The sequence below is a fragment of the Barbus barbus genome (assembly GCF_936440315.1).
Source record: "Barbus barbus genome assembly, chromosome: 3".
NCBI classification, from domain to species: Eukaryota; Metazoa; Chordata; class Actinopteri; order Cypriniformes; family Cyprinidae; genus Barbus; species Barbus barbus.
In genome coordinates, this window is record NC_136731.1 from 14,917,076 (window position 1) to 14,937,076 (window position 20,001).

Below are 20,001 nucleotides of genomic sequence, written 5' to 3' on the forward strand. Positions count from 1 at the left end.
ATATTTGAGTGTCTTGCAGAGTCAGAATATCAGCTTATGTCAAGTATTATGTTTACAATCTTGAAAACAATCATAACATAGTTTGACCAAGTCAGGCCTGATTGAGGTAATATGGGTCTCTTTTTGCTTCGCTTGCAAGCATGTCACACTTTCATACCCGTCACACTCGCTGTTTGACTTCGAGATAGATGTGAAATGTGAATCTGGATTGTATCGTACAATATTTTGATTTGTCTCATACCTACGCTTTCTATTTTTCACAGTGATCACAAAGTGCCATGAGAAAGTGCATTTGTAACCACTTATGTGTTTTGTAAGAGGTGTTTTCTTTTCAGTGTTTCGGGTGTTTTCCATCGTTTCATTTATTTAATATTTAAAGCCACAGGGGAGCGATATTACACACCAAGAATTACTAATAAATAAAAACTAACTTAACGATTCAATTGCCTTACCTTTGACATTTCAAATATGTGTCCTGTGATTTTGAATAATAAAGTGAATTGTGAACATCAGGTTAACTTATTGGTCTCGCTTTGGGACAAGAGTAGATGAACAAACTTTATTTGAACGAGTAAATGCTTGTGTTGTACTATTCCTTGTAAGATGTTTTGCATAAAATCATCGGCCAAATTAATAAATGTAAATGTTATTTGATCTTGGCGAGACATTTGTCTGGAGGCTGCTTTTGGTTGCATGTTTGTTTTGTGATATGAGTCATGTGACCTCACACTGCACCTGTTTGATAAATATTTGGCTCATAGCAAAGAGTAATGGGCAAGAAAGAACATATCTGTCGAGTTGCTGTTTTCTTCTCGACTTGATAAGCCAGAAACGGATCTCAGTCTCCGCAGTAAAAGAGGTTGTGGTGTTAAAAACTAAAAACAGTGTGGTGTTAAGATTATTCTGGTTAAAATTAAATTAAATTAGCCTTTAAACACAATACCCTAACAAGCGAATCTTATAATGTCACATTTCACCCCAAACTAAATAGAAAAGAGAAGCTGTACATTCTCATTCTGATGTTTAGGCTACTGTAAGTAGGTTAACAATTAAAAAAACAAAACAATGATTTTTAATGTAAGCGTAAATTAAAGGCACCACAACCAACACTATAAATCATTTGAATTTATTATTTGTTGTCCATTACAGTAATGCGAATGACATTGTACTGTGCATTATGGTAATGAGAATGGGGGAGGAAATGTACTTAATTGTCATAAAAGTATATCACAAATGCAAATAATATCTTAAAAGGAGGCTAATATATATAAATTCAGCAAGCAAAGTTAATATTTGTAATAGCAAAAAAAAAAAAGGTTCAACAGCTGACACATAAGCTTTCACAGAAAATGGAATAATATGAAAAGTTGCAGTGAGTATCTAGTGTGTGTACTGCAGTGCATCTCATCCTAATGGACTGAGCCATATTCACCAGTTTTTGCTGTGAGATGTTACACCACTCTTCCACCAGGGCTCTTTCAAGTTCTCACTTGCAACACTGAGAGTACATGGTCACATGTGGTTTGCCAGTGCAATAACTATCAGCTGTCTTTCCAGTCTCCAAATAGCACTTAGGTGTCTTACATTACAGACAGTGCAGTTTATTGCTCTGGCCACATCCGCAGTGCTCTACCTCCTGCAGCATGAGACTATGCATGTTCATAAAGGTGATCATGAACCCTGAGCATCTTTCTCCTAGTGTTTTTCAGAGTCAGTAGAAAGTTGTTTGAACTGTGAATCTAATTTTCTTCCTCCTGTAAACCATACGTGACTGTCCCGTAGGTGCATATTTATGGTTTACTGAACAGGCATAACACACATTGTTTAAATAACCTTTCCAATAAAGATCTGTAAAGCTTATTTGGATTTTACAACATTATCTTTAAAAAAAATACAGCATCCTGAAAAGGGGGCATTTCTTTTCTTTTTTTGCTGATTTTAAACCTATTTTCTATTTACATTATTACAATGTGACAATTTAAACCATTATATGGGGTAAATTGTCACAATGGGAACCTGTTGTTTATTGTCAATAATTTAAGAAGAAATCATCCTTTGGTTTAAATATGAAGTCTATTTACATCTAAAATGTATTTGATACAGCATTGAAATACTTTTAAAGGGGTCATATGGCGTTGCTAAAAAGAACAATATTTTGTGTATTTTGTGTGTTTAAAATTAAAAAAACACATTATTTTCCACATACTGTACATTATTGTTGCTCCTCTATGCCCCGCCTTTCTGAAACGCATCGATTTTTTACAAAGCTCATCGTTCTGAGAAACGAGACCTGCTCTGATTTGCCAGCTATCCAGTGTGTTTTGATTGGCCGAATACCTCAAGCGTGTGACGGAAATGTTAAGCCCCTTACTGTACTGCGATGCCGTGTCCTCGTGCGACAACATAAAAAACAATAAAACCCATTATAAACGAGGCATTTGTTGCATCCAGTGGGGACATAATTACTGATTATGATGACTTATACTGTTTTTTTATGAGTGGCGTTGCATCGCGCCGCGTAAACATTATTATGTCTGATTTGTGATCGGAGAAACGACAAACAACCAGCACTACTCTACATAGCTCAAAACTCCCGTTTGAATAGTCAGTGGCAAATTCTTTAAATAAGAAAACATACTTACAGGCTGTGAGTCAGAAACACCAGACTGTCCTTGCAAAGTTGGAATTGCCCCACTTTATAGAAACAGCCTATGTGCAAGCCAGTATTCATTGTAGGCTACTCTTCCAGTTTCAGGAAATAGTCCTCTGTAAAATGCGCTGCACACACTCTAATATTTGGGTTGAACTGTTCAGGAACAGTGTTGCAAATACAACTTAACCACTGATTTCTGGTTGTGTCCTCGTTTGGAAGCCCAAACCAAGTAGTTTCACTTTCACAACGAAACACAGTGTCTCCATTTATTAATGTCTACACCTACCACAACCCTAAAACTACCCTTACAGTAGTGTATATTCAATAATTATGTGTTATTCGCGGTTGTGGCTAGAAGGGATACAGCTACCGGAAACCAACAATAAATAATTTTTTCTACTTATTATATTGTGTTTTATTAACGTCTACACCTACCCCAACCCTAAACCTACCCCTTACAGTAATGCAGATGCATTAAATATGGTTGTTCAGCATGAGAAAAAGGACAAAATATTGATGTGCGCATGCGCAGTAAGCCCCGGTAGGAAAATCTGATGGGTAGGATAAAATGTCAGGACACCGGCGGCAGCAACAATACTACAGTGAGAATAAAAGTTACGCCTTCTTTCATTGCGTATACATTTGGGGGGTGTTTTGCAAATCTTCCCACACCGTGATGTAGACATGTGGGGGCGTGTTTGAACGAGCCGTTTTAGGAGGGCGTGGTCGAGTCTTAACTTTTATAAAGAATATCTCTTTGGTTTTGAGACTTTAGTCTTTGCAACTTCAGGGATCTTATCTATGCATGAACAGCTTGTAACACTCCAAAGAGAAAGGAAAACTTGAAATCGCATCATGAAATGTAAAACAGATTCATGAAACATTAAATGCTTTGGTCAGAAGAAAAGAAAAAAATCTTATGCACCACAAAACTGCTGCTAGAGAAAACACATAGTTTGCTTCAGATCCTGAGATACAATACATGTGACAACTATGGTTTCCTATACAGCAGCATATACAATGGATAAATTTGGTAATGTGTAACACTACATTCTGATGTGTAGCCCACATCTGCTCCTTCACAGGGCAAGAAACCCAAATATCTGGCACAAGTACTCACAAGAAATAAGAAAAATAGAAAACTTGTATATGTTGATGTTTGTTATGCAACAAAATATTGATTAAAAGTGTGAAATACATTTTTTTAATTCCATTGGAAAATATGCGATAGGTTTTCTTCATATCACATGTTTTCTCAAGATCTTCTCTGACACTGATGTCTCTGGAAGTGTACTACCTTTTGAAACATGTTTTGGCTTTGGCAGGAGGAAATGAAGCCATAACTACAGTTGTCATTTATTTATATTATTTATATATATTTATATTTAATGGCATAAATCAGTTGTCTATATATATATATATAAAATATATATATATATATATATTTTTATGCATGATAATCAATTTTTTTTTTTTTTTTGATTTGTAATTTGTGTGCTGATGACATTACAGTAAATAACAGAAGTCGATTACCCCAGTTCACTCTGCTTTCTCTTATGAGTGCAGAGAGCCACTAGAGGAGGAGGAGGAGGTTCTAGAGGAGTCACTCCTCCATGGGCTGGATTTGGATGCTGATGTGTTGCCGATCAAACACTCGAACACTAGAACTTTCTCTTCATACTTTATCAACAACAAATCCCTTCATTTACTGAGGCCGAGCGTGTTAACATGCTTCATCCGTGAGCACATCCGAGCGCAGGACTCTCATTTTTCCTTCATTTCTATTTATTTGTTAGATTAAATCAACAGGTGACTTTGCACGATGCCCAGCCAGACTCTGCGCCCGCGTCTCTGCGTCCTGGAGAAGGGCGAGAACGGATACGGCTTCCATCTGCACGGAGAGAAGGGCAAGAGCGGCCAGTTCATCCGCCTGGTGGAGCCCGACTCCCCCGCCGAGCTGTCCGGTCTACGCGCGGGCGACAGGCTGGTGTTCGTGAACGGAGAGCGCGTGGAGAGCGACAGCCATCAGCAGGTCGTGGCGAAGATACGCGCCAGCGCCGGGAGCCTGCAGCTCGTAGTGGTGGACGCAGACACCGACCAGCTGCTGAAGAAACACGAGCTGAAGTGTTTGAAGGAGTTTGTCACGGAGGGCATTCCGGTGCCCGAGTGCGATGATGATGATGAGCCCGAGATCAGCGACGAGATGATGCGGGACGACACGCCGCCGCCGCCGCCGGTACCGGAGAGGAACGGAGAAATCATTCACGTTCACATTCCCGCGGTGGAGAAACTCAGGACATCCGTGAGCTCGGAGACGGTGAGAGACCGGCAGAGCTTTGAATGACGCTCTGATTCAAAAATACTGTGGTAGTTTTAGAAAGAAAAAATAGTTAGTAATCATTCAGTAGCTGTTGTTTGTTTAAGTAGGTTGTAGTGCTTTTTTATTTTATTTTTTATGAGTAACCTACAATACCTGCCGTAACACTTACAGCAGCCTATAAGTTCCATACTAATTTTTTAAGTTTTCATGAAATAAGTTATCTATCAAAATAAAGTATAACCAAAAAGGGTACTATGGTAGCCTACTTTTATAGTTCTTAGTACCTCTGTATTATTCGTTGTAGTTTAATGCATCATGCAAACACATATATGATTATGATAATCTTTTACCATGGTTTTATTAATGGACATAAAGGATGTAAACCATTGTGAAGTGTGCTTAATTGGATACTTTTAACACTTGTGGTGTACTTCAAATCTTAAAAGTATATATTTTTTAAAAATATTGCTGATAATATAATATTAATTAAATAAAAGGCCACTTAAGTGCATTTAAAAAGAGACACTTACATGGCTGTTTCTTAATACTTAATACTTTTAAAAGTGCACTTAAATCAAAAGTTTCACTCAAAGTACATTATTAAATCATGTTTTAATTTTTGTTGTTGAAATACCTTCATTTTGATGTGTTGACTTACATACTAAAGTAAAATACTTTATAAAATACATTATAATTTTAATTGTAGTTAAATATTAATTTTAACTGTAAATGTAACTGTAAAAGCTTAAATGTACTAAATTATATCATTACAAATGTGTGATAGCAAATATAAAAACATAACACAATTGTTAATGTAAATTACATTAAAGGATAATATACTGTAATGAAATTAGATACTTAAGTGGGTGAAACTTAAGAAGAACTCTAAAGTTCAGCTAATCGCGTTTAATATACATTTATAGTAAAATACGTTTTCATTTAGTTGCAAATAGTATGCGGTTAAGAGACTGAAAACATATTCAGCTCACACATAAATATATAATTTTTTAAGGTATGCTAAAAGTATACCTCTTTTTCACAAGGGAAGTTATGTTATAATAATCAAGCATTGAAAAAGGTACTTGTTGAACACTAATCGATACATCTGGGCACATCTGTGGCGTTGTAACGCCCTCTATCAAAATATTAGCACTGAAATAACTAGTTGTTTCATACAACCCATTAACAGAGTATGATATGGTCTTTTTTACATCGTCCATGATACTTCATTGGTAATCTCTTGGAGCATCATGCAAATACATGGTGTATGCATATGGTACTTGTTTATCACTTTACCATGGTACTGTAAAGCTAATCCTAACCCTAACCTTTGTCTCTATTAGTCATGCTTATTCACAGAAATGTCTCATTACATCCAAATAATTAAGTTTAATTGGGTTGATTTTTTTAGTCCAGTAAAAAAAACTGCTTTGTATTCCTCAAGCAATTATAACAGTGTGCTATGACAACTGTGAAATACACACCTAGACATTGTAGTGCACTTGGCAGCTCACACATACCTAGTGTTTCAGTCAATAACTGTGGTTGGCTGGTGTGTTGAGGAGGACATCCAGCACAGGAAGACAGTTGGTTCTCACAGAAGACAAACAACTCCATTCAGCCTAAACACAATTTCACACCACAAGTTGCAGGATGTGTTAGGAACATTGTTACCTGTCGTTTAAAGCGGCTCACCTGAGGAACAGATCATCTGTATGTTTCAGAGCTGAAGGATGATATTTTACTCAGTTGAAGTGCAGCTGTCTGAGAAAGCTCTTGTTGCGCTTTTCTCACGCATGGCTCTATTTTTTGTTCAGATGGTTGTAACCACACTGTCTTTTGTGTATGTGTGTGTGTGTACTGCTCTCATGATAATGATTTGCACATTACTCAAGGAGGAAAAAGGCCAGACTCCACAACAGCTGGGCTCCCCATGGTGACAGTCCTGTTTACCGCCTAAACCCCCTTTTCATTCTCATGTCATCTGCATAACCAAATTACCCACAATGCCCTTCTGGCATTGTGCTCTCAGTGTGTAGATGTGTTCTGCACCTGTAGTGATCACCTGTGTGGCAAATACACAAGTCTAAACAGTCTGTGAGGGCAGGTATGTATGAGGGTCGCCAGGAGTGAATGGCTTCTCTGAGGGTCACATTGACAATTTTGGGGTCTGCCTGAAAGAAAAGTAGGGTTGTGATACATCAGAATGAACATGTTAAACTATACAGTACTTTAAACCCGTTTATCAACCGCTGCCTAGCAAACACTTTAGCAATCACGTATACAACTATAGAAAAAAGGTACACAAGCTGTCACTGGGGTTGTAGTTTTGATTGAGGTACACCTTTGTACCATATTTACCCCTAAAGAGTGAATATTAGTACCTTAAAAGTACATTTTTTATTATCTGAAGTGTACATGTTAGTATCTAAATGGAACCCAGCAAAAAAACTACTTATTACAAAAATAAAAGAATATACTTAAATATGAACTAATTGTAATGATTTGGGCACTTAATTGTATTTTAATTGCAAAAAAATGTATTACAGTTTATATTTATAGTAAATGCAGTTACTTGAACCTAAGCGCTTTTTTGACCTACACTATATTGCCAAAAGTATTGGGTCACCCCCTTCTAATGAACATGTTTGAACATTACTTTAGTAATTTCTATGAGTACAAATCTTAATGTTTAAGCATATAATGATATTCTAGGGAATTGGGTGCTTCTAATTTTATAGCAACAGTTTGGACAGAACCCTTTTCTATTCTAACATGACAGTGCCTCTGTGTATAAGGCACGGTTCAAAAAGACGTGATTGATTCAGTCAGTGTGGAAGAACGAGAGTTACGAATGTAACTGCGGTTCTATGAGTTCTGGATGACCGCCAGAGGCAGTGCTTCACACTGAATGTTATCTCATCGCAGGTGCACAGGTCGAGTCTAATACAAACAAAGTCCCTCGTGACCAGGATGACTCGGGGTCCTCCCCTATTTAACCCTGTGACTTCCTGCAGACTGTCCCTACGGAATCTTCCCGCCTTGGCTCCGTAGGGATAGTCTGCAGGAAGTCACGGGGTTAAATAGGGGAGGACCCCGAGTCATCCTGTCACTCGGACCTCATTCTGTCACACTGGATGACTTATAACCACAAGGTCACGAGGAGGTCCTGTTTACCTCTAAAAAGTTGAGGGTCCCAACAGGAGTATCCGATGCAGCCACATTAATCCTGTAGTATTGGGAAAATGTGTTTGTAGATGACCATGTAGCTGCCGCACAGATGTCGCTTAAAGGGACACATTTTAATTCCGCCCAAGACGTTGAGATGCTTCTTGTTGAATGACATCTCACTCCCGATGGCAATGGACATCCACTAGACTTGCAAGCATGGGTGATCGCCTCAACTACCCAATGCGACACTTTTTGCTTTGAGAGGGGCTGACCTCTTTTTGGCCCCCCATTAACAGATAAAAAGTTGGTCTGATTGCCGAAAATCTTTTGTGGCCCTGATGGCCACAAAGAGCCACGGAGAGCCCTTACTGGGCACAAAAGTCTGCATTCACTTCCTCTTTGTGTATCCAACTCTGGAGGATTAAATACTGCCAGCTCAATAGCCTGATTTCTAAAGAGGGCAGAGAGCCTCTTGGGGAGAAAAGCTGGGTTTGGCCACAACGTCACTACTGAATCATCAGCATTCCAGCGCATGCAAGTTGTGTTAACTGATAACGCGTGTAACTCACTCACTTGTTTAGCAGAAGTAATGGCCAAGAGAAAAGGTGTCTTCAATGAGAGCCACTTCAATTCACTGTGCTCCAGAGGTTCGAACGGAGGTAATGTAAGAGAATTCAGGACAAGGCTCAGGTCCCATGAGGGTACCCGAATGGACTGAGGGGGGTGCAGTCGATGCGCACCTCTAAGGAATTGAGTAACCAAGGCATGAGATAGAGCAAGCAAGGCTAGAGCATCCTGCCCCAGAGGACTGGATTCCTCTGCTAGTGAAAACCAGAGGGGGCACTGAGTTGATGCTGCCGAGGCAAAGAGGTCCACTTTTGCTCTGCCAAAGCGCTGCCATATCATCTCCACCACCTCTGGGTTGAGTCTCCACTCCCCCGACGGAGGTCTGTGGCATGACAAGAAGTCTGCCACCATATTTGTCACTCCTGGGATGTGCATTGCTCTTATACTCGCCAACCGAGGGAAGGCCCAGGTCAACAGCTCCTGTGATACTTGAAGAGACTGGCTGGATCTTGTGCCCCCTTGATGGTTGATGTGATAAATCACTGATGTATTGTCTGACCTGACAAGAACATGCCTGCCTTCCAAATTCAGCGCAAAGTGCTTCAGTGCAAGTAGCACTGCTCGTAGTTCCAGGGTATTTATATTCTCCCCTTTTTGCCAGGAATCCCATTGCCCTCTGACCGCTCTGTGTTGCCAGACTGCTCCCCAGCCGGTAAAAGAAGCATTGGTCTGGACTACCTCCCGCCGAGAGAGAATCCTGCCCAGAGCAACCCCTTTGGTCAGATATGACCTCCTCCTCCATGGTTTCAGTGTGAGAAAGCTTTGCTGTGTAATTCTGATCAGCTTGTTCCTGTGCCCACTGGGATTCAGATGAAAACTGTTCACCCATCTCTGGAAGGGACGAAGCGAAAGGAGGCCCAACGGTATGACTGCAGCTGCTGCTGCCAGCATACCCATGAGTCTGAGGAAATACCTGAATGGTAGCCTGGCCTGCGTTTGAAACCGCTGGAGGAGCAGCAGAATACTGTCCACCCGCTGTTCTGATGGCAAAGCTATTATCAATTGTGAGTCCAGGATAACACCTATGAACCTCACCGACTGAGTTAACTGGCTAACTGGCTCTTGCTGAAATTCACAGCCAGGCCCAGCCGGGCAATATGGGAGAGCAGCTGTGTGATTTCCACCACTGCTTGCTCCTGAGAGTGAGAGCAAAGAAGCCAGTCGTCCAGGTATGGAAGTACCTGAAGCCCCTTGGCCTGTATTGGAGCCAACGCCGCTGCCATACACCCGGTGAAGACTCGTGGGGATAGAGAAAGACCGAACGGAAGCACTCGGAACTGATAGACTTTATCCTGAAACGCAAAGCGGAGGAATTGCCTGTGCTGTGGAGTAATTGGAACATGGCAGTAAGCATCCTTTAAGTCTATTGTGGTAAGCCAGTGCTGTTGCCTGACCGTCTGGAGAACATCGGTCACGCGCAACATGCGAAATGGTAATCTCAGAAACTTGTTGAGGGAGCAAAGGTCCTGTATAGGCCTTACCCCTCTGTCTTTTTTTGGAATTATGAAGTATATTGAGTAGAACCCACCGAGCCGTTCTGACCTCTTTACTGGGTTGATAGCCCCCTTCTCTAGGAGAACTGTTATTTCTTGCCTTAAGGAATTTGCGTTGTTGGAATCAGTGGTCATCTTGACCCCATTGAAAGTGGGAGGCCGCCTTCGGAACTGCAGCTTGTACCCTTGAGTTAAAGTTGCTATAACCCATGGGTCTGAGGTTGTTGTTTCCTAGTAACTTAGCTGCTGATGAGAAAAACGTCCGACGGCCAGCCGCAGACCTTCAGGTCCTGCGTCCCTGGCCTTTGGAATTCCTGCAGGGCTGCTGGGCAGGCGCTCTGCCCCTTGGGGCCTGAAATGATTGCTGTCCCCGTCCTCGTGGCCGCTGCACAGATCGTTCTACTCTATGAGACTGCTCCATATGCTGAGGCTGGCTCCTACGAATATCAGCTGGGCCTGTTGAAAACTGAGAGCGCGGCATTTCATGGCCCATAGGGGGCTGTCTACACTGTAAGCGAGATGGTGGAACTCTCCTCAGGTCCGCAAACTGCTGTCTGGTCTGATTTGCCTGGACACTGTGTTCTAGTGTCTGTTGTGCAGCTGGGCCAAAGAGCTGTCCGGGGACTACTGGAAGGTCCCTCAGCGTTTTCCTACAGGCCTCAGACAGGGGTGATTGTGCCTGTGTGAGCGTTGACATAAGCCTGCCCAATTCTCTTGTCATGAATGCTATTGACTGTAATGTAGCATCAGTCCTGGGTTGGTGTATCGCTCCCTGAAGACTGAAGAGACTGGGACAATGCCAACATAAGATGAGAGAGAGAATTGCCAATGCGACCCATACGCGCCACCGTGTTATATTGAGACATTGAGGCCGAGGGCAACGGACATTAGGCCTCAAGACCTCTTCTGGAGAGAGAACAAAAGAGGTGATAATTGGATCAACCTTAGGCATTTGGCCTAGGCCAAAAGTGTCTGCATCTTGCATCACAGCCAAAGCTCTGCCTGCACTAGTGTGGTGCGTAAGTGATTTTGGGTTAGCCCAACACTTCTGCAATTCATCAATATAATCTTTTGATGGTGGAATGGTAAGAAGAGTTGGTTGAGCTGAATCTCTAAAAAAAAGCACTAGTAGAGGTTGCTACTGCCGGGGCTGTATCAAGACCTAGACGAGCCAATGCAGCCCAAAGAGCTCGCTTCACCACTTCCTGCTCTGACTGTGGACCATCTGCAGATCCCCGACCAGTATCCTGGGATTCATCATAAGAGACCTGGGACTGAATCTCCAATATAACCTCCCTTTCTTCCTCGTCATAGAACTGAGTGTGAGAAGCAGTCATCGACATGACATCCTCCTCAGAAATGGGTGACTCCAAAGTGGGGGCTTCAACTGAAGAAAATAGTTTCTCGCCCGTTCGCAAATTCATAAGCAAGGCCTTAATCTGAGAAAACTCAGCTGTTAACACATCCACTTTCTTAGCTAAGGGGTCTTCCTTAGATCGTTTACCAGCCGAAGCACCAGTTGCTTCAGTATGTTTACGTTTAGTTGCCGATTTACGTGGTGGTGGTGTTGGTAGCGACTTACCCAAGAGTCCCTCCACCATAGCTATCCTTGAAGTCTTCCTCTCCCAAGACATAACTCCTCAGTTCATGCAGGCATTCTCTGTGAGACCTTGTTTCAGGTGTTCCAAGCCTAAACAGAGTGCATGCACAACCTGCAGGGATGAGATTTTCCATCTTAGCCCAGATGAAATTTCTGTAAACCGAGCGAAAACACTCTGACCGTCTCCAGATATATATATATATTATTATACAACATATACTTATTATAATATATATATATATATATATATATATATATATATTAGTATGCAATAACAAAGTCTACATGCACCCAGCAGTATCAACTACTATTAGCCGCTAGATACACACGGATACCGCACGTAACAGAACGCACCCACTCTTAATGCGGTCTTGTACAACTGTGAGATACTACAATACCCTCCGGCAGCGCCACAGAGCGAAAACACTCTATCTAGGTACCAAACAATGCCGGGCAAAAACGAAAACGAACCCCGAGCATAAATGTAACAACTCACCACACTGTATCCTCAATGAAATCGACTGAATCCGATGCAGCCTCTGGAGGACGCGCAGTCGCGAAACACCAACAGCTGATCTGTTGCGAAGCTGAAAAACGGATTCCAAGTGTCTTCCTTTAATATTCTCCGACCTGTAATACATGCACGTGAGAAGATTATAGGGACAGTCTGCAGGAAGTCACGGGGTTAAATAGGGGAGGACCCTGAGTCATCCTGGTCACGAGGGACTTTGTTTGTATTAGACTCGACCTGTGCATCTGCGATGAGATAACATTCAGTGTGAAGCACCGCCTCTGGTGGTCAGTAAGAACGAAATAGAACTTGAATTGGTCTGCAGAAAGCCAAGTCTTACATTTTAGTCTGGGATTAGGCCCAAGCCTTATTTGTGAAACCAGGGATATATGTAATTTCATAATTACATATGAAATGTTTGAAATATGTATTAATAATGATTTAAAATGTACTTTAAAGTAAAAACTTTTTATTTTACATTATTAAAAAAGTGCATTTTCAGTGCTTAATTATATTTAATTGTGTTGACATGAACGTTTATTCTCTTTAATAGCACTTAAGTGGCCTATTATTTCAGTAATATTATTGGCAAGTCTTACTTTTAAAGATTTGACGTGCACAATCAATACAATAAAGCACCTTTGTTTTTTCTTCAGACTAGCCTTCAAACTGATAAAGCTTTGAAAAGTTTTGCCAAGCCAACATTTAGTTTTTGTATTAAATATTTGTGAGTACTTGTGAAACAAATGTAAATTTACAGATTTTCTCCTTAGTTAAAACAATACAGTCACGTCAGTGGCCTAGCAGTTAGTTCATGTCCTGCTACTGCTCCCTCTGCTTCATGAAATCATTTTCTGTCATCTCTTTACAACTATAAAGTGGCAAAAGTGCAAAAAGACATCACACAGAAGTTTATTCTGGGTTAAAGAACTAGCATTTAAACCAGCTGATGTTGTTGATCAAACAAGAGTTGTAATTGTCTTTTATATTACAACAGGAGCATTTGAATGAGAAACTGAGAAATCCAGGCTGTGTTCTGATGTGTTTATGACCACCACATGACTCTTCTCATAGTTTTCCTTGTAAAAGCCTGTTGCTTTCCTGTTCTGCTCTGAGGGGAAGTCAGAATGAAATCGTGAGGATAGCAGGGCTGTTTTTCAATCATGCACAGATGACCGGTCTTACATAAGCCTTCTCTCTAAGGCAATTACTTGCGTGGAAGTGCTTTTGTGTTGGGTTCAATTGACTGTGACTCTCCAGGTCAGCTGCTGTTTCTTGCATAACTCCTCTGTCAGGAAGAACCCAGGTACGTCACCCTGTGGCCAGGCACCTTTTTTCTGAAATCTCAGTGACCGAGACAAGATCTTTGATATACTTCATATTACCTTTATGTAAAAGCAAATTGACACAAAAAGGACTTGGTGTCCTTGGGCCATCATGATCAAATGGCCATTTCCTCTCAAAAACATGCTGGAGGCAAGGCTGGGCTAATATTTTTTTGAATCAACAGATATTGATTCAAAATATTTAATGTAAGAACTAGAACTAAAAGTAGATTAAGATTAGATTCAATGTAGTTGTCCAATCCAGACTGTTTTTCAATAAATAATCAACAAAAAAAAAATATAATCACTTTCATTTGTATGTACCAATCTAACAATACATGACATGACAATGAATTCATGTTTTTACTAAAACATTTTAATATATGAAAAATGCCACTTTTTCAAGTGATGAAACAAAAAATGGTTGAAGAATTTTGAAGCCATTCACTTAAATGGACAGTTTGAACTGATTCAGTAATTAGAGATTAATAATGAAATTAATCTCACTTTCTGACTCTAATGCCTTTTTATTACTAGTTTGAATCACAAACATTATTAAAATGCCTGTCTTATTACAGACCTTGTCCTACAGTTCACAAAACTAGTGTAATGATGCCGTCTTTAAGAATTAATCACCAAATATATATATATATTTTTTAATCATTGCAATATTTATGGCATTGTTTAATTCTATATAGCCAGCAAAATCATTGCCAATATGTTGTTCATATTCAGTGTAAATATGCAAAATTTGAATTATGCTAAGCACTAAAATATTTAATTGCTAGAAAAGAAATATATATTTTCTAAAAATCTGACTGGAAAATTAATGGAAAATCAGTTAATGAAAAGTTATGGGAAAACTGTGGGAATTATGGGTTTCATTCTGTTTAAAATATAGTCTTTTTTACATTAAATTCAGTTTATTTTGATTTTGAGGTATTAAATATAATCACATTTATAATGAAAACACTCATGGAGAGACAAGATCATGTGGTCAGTGTGTTTTTGAAAGGGGATCTTCAAAGAGGCTGTAGTCAGTCTGTGGGAATCGGTTCTTGGAGCCGCTGGCAGAGCAGGCAATCCAGCAAGCTGAGAGTGGTTTCCTCTGATTGTTTTTAATGGATGTGCAGATATCACACTTCCCCTTTCTGTAAGCACTGAACAGTGCTCCCACTCTTAGTCTACCAACAACAAGTAGAACGTCTGACCCTGGATCCGACTTTATTAATTAACAAGAAGTTCAGGATCCAGACAAAGGAAATACTTTTGATCTTCTGGCTGCATCCACTTAAAATCCACTTATATGCCGAAGTATTTGTTAGTTAGTTTGGTCAGCAAAGCTTTTCTTTTCATGTAAATTGATTTTCCTTGAAAACTTTATGCAATAAACTCTTTATGCAATAAACTGGTTTAGTTGGAGATTTTGGTCTGTTTAACATCAGAGATTGTTTTGTTTGGTTGGTGAAACCAGTTTTACAAAAGCTGGTGTTCATCAGTGAACAAAAACTAGGTGAAACTCAGGTCAAATTCATCTTAATGTTCAAAACAGATTTATTTTATTCTCATTGGTCTACCTCAGTTTGATTCACCGGCATCTGGTAATATTCTGTCCTAGAATTGTAGCTTTTTGACCTGCTACATCGTTGTCAGTGTTAAAGCCAATGATTTAGAGATCAAGTTACACTGTACCTTTAATAAACAAACACCAGTCTCTGTGTGGTATGGCCTGAAACGGATGATTGTTAGCATGTAAACACAGTCTGTATAGATGGAGGTGGGTGGATGCAGGTTCCTCTGAAGAAGGATTGCTTGTGTGTGTATTCTCTGTCTAGTGTCCAGGGTGGAGATTTGGTCTTTCTATTGTGACATTGGGCCAAACCCACCTCACACTCATAGACAGGTCAGTGGTTTTGGATGGCTGGTCAAAGGAAGGGCAGATGGAGAGGGTTTTTTCCTCTTGGGGTTTGTGGATAGCAGCTACTCTGACAATAAGAAAAACCTTTTCTTTAGCAAAGCCTGACTGGAAATGGCAAACTATGTCAACCTTAAATCAAACAGCATCATCTCCACCCTGGACAATGTTCCTGCTACAAGCACAGCAGCATGAAATCAGCTTGTATAGACCAGTTATAGACAATGTGTGTTAAAATGGATGAGATAATTAAGTAAATAATTGTTCCCAGAGAATGTACATTATCGTGAAGAAGAAGGGGCCATATATCGAACCCTGAGGTACCCCAAGTGGGTTTCTGGTGTAATTTAGGCTGTTTTCTTACTGTTTTTATTTTTGTTTTGTTTTGTTTTTTTTGGAGTCAGAACCTTATGGTTGCATCATTAACGCGAATACTGCCATGAGCCAGACAATTCTAATTTCACTGAAGTGACTCAATAAAATTTGTGTAAATGTTCCCTTAGACATTCCTCCCTTACAGGATACCACAAAGGATATACCAATAAGGTTGGACTCAGACAAGTTGAGTGTATGGAGAATGATAGATTCGCTCCCAGAGAGAACGAATAGACTCTACTCTGTCTGGAGTTCAGTGAAAGACATAATAGAACTTAGTTGTGGGACATGTTTGTCTATTCAATAGCTCTAATACCATTCTGGGAGAGTTCAGTAATACACCACCTGCTACCAGAACAAGAGTACACGTTCATTATTGACTCATGAACACAAACTGTTTGTTTTTGTTTTACGTCATCTGTGGTCTTGTAGCCTAGAGCTGGGTAAGCTTGACAGTGAGGTTGATCATTTGCAGGCCATTTAGTCTAATATGGGTGAACTTTGGACCCGGCAGGATGAAATGAAGCTGTGAAAGGAAATGTTTTTCCCCTTGTTGAGAAATATCTTTAATTTTTGTGGAAGCTGTAATTTGTCTTATCAAGCTTTTATATCTTAGCACAGATGTGACTTGTGTCATACAGTCACCATGTGGAGATCAGTTCACTGTAATATGTGCAATTCATGGACAGGAAGTTCACTAGGGATTTATTTATATATTAGGGCTATGTGTAAATATTTGTTGTAAAAGGGTTTACTTTGAAGTGTATTCTAGTAAACTGTCGGTCAAGATTGTATAAGAAAACCCACAGAGAACATAGTCATCTCAACCCATCTACCATATGTGTCTACAGTAGAATCTACAGTGTTTTCCAGCCTGTTTATAGAGGCACACCAACTTTTTGGATGTCTCCCTTATCTGACTCATCCATTTCAGGACTTGGAGTCTCTGCCAACAAGCTGAGTCAAATTAGGTGTTTGTTTTGAGAGAAATGAGAGAAAATAGGGTGTTGGCCTGTTGGTGTGCCACAAAGTACAGTATACTGGTATAAACTACCATAAATCTAACCATATATCCTATGCTTGTCCTATATAGAATCATGATGATGCTGGTGTATATCTCTGTATCACAGGCTGTAGACAGGTACCACGTTTCCACCAGGGCTGGTGCCGGAGCCCAATTGGCAACCAGGCTGCACTTTTTTAAAAATCCTGGGCCGGTGCCTAGATTCTGGTTCCAAACCAGCTCTGAAACCTTGCTTGTATCTAACAAGGGAACCTATGACGTCATTAAGTGGAGCTTCCTAAAGTCCACAGTTTGAAAGCTGCCATTTTTAAAAGCTGTCTGGATTCAGGTAAATTAACAGCATTAACACAACAATTAAATATGTCAGTTCAGAAATGGTTGGCAGAAGAGATCAACACTCCTTCCTCAAGAGATAACAAGCGATTGTGGTCACAAGTTGATGATGTAGAGGTTTTCGGCTCTGGAAACTTGAGCCAGTTCTGAACGAGTGCCACTCTTGGCTGAGGACCAGTTTCAGCTCCGGCACCAGCCCCAGTGGAAAAACGGTAAGAGGGAAGTATTAGTGTTGTAGTACTCCAGTCAAAACCAGACTCTGACTCAAGTCCTAGATGATGTTCTTAGGACCATGTGGAATTGGTCTGGACTTAGACAAGCTGGTCTCTGAAAATAGTCGTAGAAAATATAGTCTTGGACTCGGACTTGGGACAGACTTAAATCTGACTCCGGATGACACTGGGAAACACCCTGGGCCGAGAGAATCTAAACCTGCTCCTGGAGAGCCACTATCCTGTAGAGTTTAGCTCCAAACCTAATTAAACACACCTAAACCAGCAAATCAAGGTCTTCAGGATCACCATAAACTTCCAGGCTGGTGTGTTTGGGCAGGTTGGAGCTGAACTCTGCAGGGCATTGACACTCCAGGAGCAGGATTGGACACTCCAGCACAGGATGGATGGTCAATCCATCACAGGGCTAACATACACACTCACATATTCATAGTCTAGTCATGGACTGTGGGAGAGGCCAGAGCTCCTGGAGGAAACCCACACCAATACGGAGAGAACATGCAAACCCAACACAGAATAGCCTCATGGCTAAGCTGGGGTTCAAAACCCCTGGGCTGTATTTTCAAGTCTGCAAGCAATGTAGGGGTGACAGAAATGTCATTAATGTAGAATTGACTGTAGAATTGTATATAGTTAATAAGCTTGTCACATTATAAACAAGCAGCTACATACTAGCGCTCCTTTGCTAAATGTTTGCCTATTCAAGGCTACATACCTGCATAGTATCTGGTACAGTTGTTTGAATATGCAAAGCTAATAATTAAAGCTGGTTTCGGGCATTATGATTCATTGTGTCTACTATATTATGTCATTTTCTGAGCGATCCTTTATCAGGGAATCACCAGTCAACAAGAAGTGAAGAGTTCAGATGCAAAAGCCTCTAAGTGCCATCTGAAATTTTCATCAAAAATGAGCATTTGTATCAGGCTCCTATGTTTAGGTTCAGTAATTTTACACTAATGGCAACGTATAGGTCCTTTTCTATGCAATTAAAGTGAAATAACTGAACACGAATATAGGAGCTTGATAAAAATGCTCATTTTAGAAGAAAATTTCAGATTAAACACTTCATTTTTATACATATAAAATAGGCAAGCATGAACTATACATTTTATCTTGTTTATTTCCACTCATCTGCATTTCTGCTAGTGTTGCAATTTATAGCACGAGAGTCAGGAAACGCACTTCAGCTCCTTTAACATCAAATCAGCTGACTCAGTTTACAAAATACGATCTTGCTATGTCATGAAATTTACAGCTGTGAGAAAATATTCATGGACACTTTGGAAACTGCAGAATTGGCTTGTATGGCTGTGCAAAATATTATCTACTTGAAATGTTGTGTAATATATACATACTATAGGTTCACTTGGCAACTATGACCACAGACAGCTATTTGGTATGTAACTATTATGCATGCAACAATGGTCTCATAATTTTTTATTCTTTAGTTCTAATGTAGCATAAAAAAGCTCTGTCTAATGTGCATTTACAAGGTATAAGAAGTCGTGGCCTAATGGTTTGAGAGTTGGACTCGTAATCCAAAGGTTGCGGGTTTGAGTCTCGGGCCGGCAGGGATTGTAGGTGGGGGGAGTGAATGTCCAGCGCTCTCTCCACCCTCAATACCACGACTGAGGTGCCCTTGAGCAAGGCACCGAACCCCCAACTGCTCCCCGGGTGCCGCAGCATAAATGGCTGCCCACTGCTCCGGGTGTGTGTTCACGCACATCCTGATTCTGCAGAGTTAGACGTGTTCCTGGGTCAACATATTTTGACCCAGGAACAACATTTTAATCCAAAAATATAATCTTAACCATATTCCTACACCTAAACCTAACCTTACCCATGATTAATCCCTAAAATCATAGGAACTGATAGATTAATTACACTGATGTACAGGCACCAAACACTGATTGTAATCCTAAACTTCACAAAAATTATAAACTGGTTCTTGAAATCTGATTGGTTAATCACAATGTTGTTCCAGGGTCAACAAAGATGTTGACTCAGGAACACGTCGCACTCGGCAATATCAGGTTGTGCGTGTGTTCACGGTGTGTGTGTGTGTGTTCACTGCTGTGTGTGTTCACGGTGTGTGTGTGTTCACTGCTGTGTGTGTGCACGTTGGATGGGTTAAATGCAGAGCACGAATTCCGAGTATGGGTCACCATACTTGGCGGTATGTCACTTCACTATAATAATTTTGACAAATAAGACTAAAGGGAAAGGTGATCCATTTTTTTCTTTTGATATTTTTCCATTGCATATCTTGCTTGAACAGCCTGTTTCAGATCACAGCACGTCATGTCTGTGTTTTTGAGGTCAGGACTCAGTACATGTAATTTTCTCAGTTTGGGCGTGAACAGAGATTTACTTTTGTATTTTGGATATTTTCTTGATATTTTGACTGATTCAACCTCA

General features: G+C 40.3%; 1 protein-coding gene across 1 annotated transcript in view; it reads left to right on the plus strand.

Moving 5' to 3' along the window:
* Positions 1-4,211: 4,211 nt before the first annotated feature.
* LOC306852048 (Na(+)/H(+) exchange regulatory cofactor NHE-RF1-like) overlaps positions 4,212-20,001 on the plus strand; it is a 41,306-nt gene continuing 25,516 nt past the window's right edge. Inside the window, exon 1 of the mRNA XM_079388645.1 lies at positions 4,212-4,970. Coding sequence (XP_079244771.1) covers positions 4,476-4,970 — 495 coding nt within the window. The 5' untranslated portion in view covers positions 4,212-4,475. The remainder of the gene's footprint in view (positions 4,971-20,001) is intronic.